Raw genomic sequence first — 1,939 nt, forward strand, 5'->3', positions numbered from 1 at the left:
TAGAGACGGGATTTCACCATATTGCCCTGAGTGGTCTCGAACTCCTGACCTCAAGTGATTCACCCACCTTGGCCTCCCAAAGTGCTAGGATTACAGGCATGAGCTACCATGCCCAGCCAATAATTCATTGCTACATCAAGCTTTCCCACTTCTGCTAGGTTCTGGGTACTGTTCTAGACACTAAGGAAAGAGATGAACAACAAAGCTTTTAGCTCAGGGGACTCACCATCTAGTGGATCACAGTTGCTTCCTATGCATGAGGATGGGAATTCCTTTGCTTAGTAGACCATTCCTGAGGCCACAAGAAGCTTGGAGGTAGTACCTTCCTTCTCTAAAACCTACGAAAGCTGGGCCAGGTGTGGTGGCTCATGCCTATAATCCCAGCACTTTGGGAGACTAAGGCAGGCAGATCACTTGAGCCCAAAAGTTTGAGAACAGCCTGGGCAACATGGTGAGACCCTGTCTCTACTAAAAATACAAAAATTAGCTGGGTGTGGCGGCTCACACCTGTAGTCCCAGCTACTCGGGAGGGTGAAGCAGGAGAATTGCTTGAACTAGAGCGATGGAGGTTGCAGTGAGCCGAGATCATGCCACTGCACTCCAGCCTGGACGACAGAGCAAGACTCTGTCTCACATACACACACAAAAAGTAAAAATCTATAAAAGCTTTTACATCAAATTTGCCCAAGGTATCTGCCTATTGAAAAGACAGGATAGGGCAGGCGCAGTGGCTCAAGCCTGTAATCCCAGCACTTTGGGAGACCGAGACAGGTGGATCACGAGGTCAAAAGATCGAGACCGTCCTGGTCAACATGGTGAAACCCTGTCTCTACTAAACATACAAAAATTAGCTGGGCATGGTGGCGCGCACCTGTAGTGCCAGCTACTCAGGAGGCTGAGGCAGGAGAACTGCTTGAACCCAGGAGGTGGAGGTTGCAGTGAGCTGAGATCGCGCCATTGTACTCCAGCCCGGGTAACGAGAGCAAAACTCCATCTCAAAAAAAAAAAGGGTAGTAAACGTAACAGAGTGGTTAAGAATCTGAACTTGTGTCCTGCCCCTTACTAGCTGTGGGCAAGCTAGTTAATCTGTCTGAGCTTTGGTTGCACCTGAGAAAAGGAAATGATACCATCTTCATAAGATTATCAGAGAGAGGGCTTGAATGAGATAATGCCTGTAAAGTGCTAAGCACATAGTAAGTGTTTGATAAATGTTAGATGTTTTTGGAATTATGCCTTGTCTCCTCTGACCAGCTCACCCCAAATTTAAGTCTGCTCTCCTCAAGCTCCCTACTTCTCTTGACTCCCACCATCTCTTTCCTGCAAAGGGATAGGAAGCAGGCCAGAAGGTAATGGGGAGGTCCCTGACCCACTGGGGCACCTGTTCCATCAGATCCTACCAGCTGGAGACCAGACAGAGGTGGGGGAGAAGGGTGTGACTCTTAGTGGGGGACAGCGTGCCCGGATTGCCCTTGCTCGTGCTGTCTACCAGGTAAGTTAAAGATGGGGGTTGCAGTGGCAGGGAGGTCGGGCAAGTCCAGAGCCTTGGGAGCTTGTCTGAGTCAGGAGGATAGGAATATTTTCCTCGGCATCTAGTTCCTTCCCTGCCCCATTGAATGTTCCTGAGATATTGGCCGTCCCATCCCCTTTTGCAGATTTAAGGCAGAGTTCAAGGCCCTTTACAAAGTATTATGTGGGCTGGGCGTGGTGGCTTAGGTCTGTAATCCCAGCACTTTGGGAGGCCAAGGTGGGAGGACTGCTTGAGCCTAGAAGTTCAAGACCAGCTTGGGTAATGTGGCAAAATCCTGTCTCCACAAAAAATAATTTTAAAAAGCTAGTTGATGTAATCCCAGCACTTTGAGAGGCTGAGGAGGGCGGATCACTTGAGGTCAGGAGTTTGAGACTGGCCTGGCCAACATGGTGAAACCTCATCTCTACTAAA

General features: G+C 49.1%; 1 protein-coding gene across 7 annotated transcripts in view; it reads left to right on the forward strand.

Annotated features, from left to right (window-relative positions):
- The window catches only part of ABCC10 (ATP binding cassette subfamily C member 10), a 20,792-nt gene that overhangs the window by 10,411 nt on the left and 8,442 nt on the right, over positions 1–1,939 (forward strand). For 6 of the 7 annotated variants that reach the window (XR_004275569.1, XM_032299483.1, XM_032299482.1 and 3 more), the window contains one exon: positions 1,391–1,489. The exons of the other annotated variant lie outside the window; for it this stretch is intronic. Coding sequence is in view for 5 of the 6 variants with exons in the window: in XM_032299483.1 (XP_032155374.1) it covers positions 1,391–1,489 (99 nt within the window). In the remaining variant the exon portion in view is untranslated. The remainder of the gene's footprint in view (positions 1–1,390; positions 1,490–1,939) is intronic. 7 annotated transcript variants of the gene reach the window in all.

The sequence above is a fragment of the Sapajus apella genome, unplaced genomic scaffold (genome assembly GCF_009761245.1).
Source record: "Sapajus apella isolate SASKATOON/1434 unplaced genomic scaffold, GSC_monkey_1.0 scaffold41, whole genome shotgun sequence".
NCBI lineage: Eukaryota > Metazoa > Chordata > Mammalia > Primates > Cebidae > Sapajus > Sapajus apella.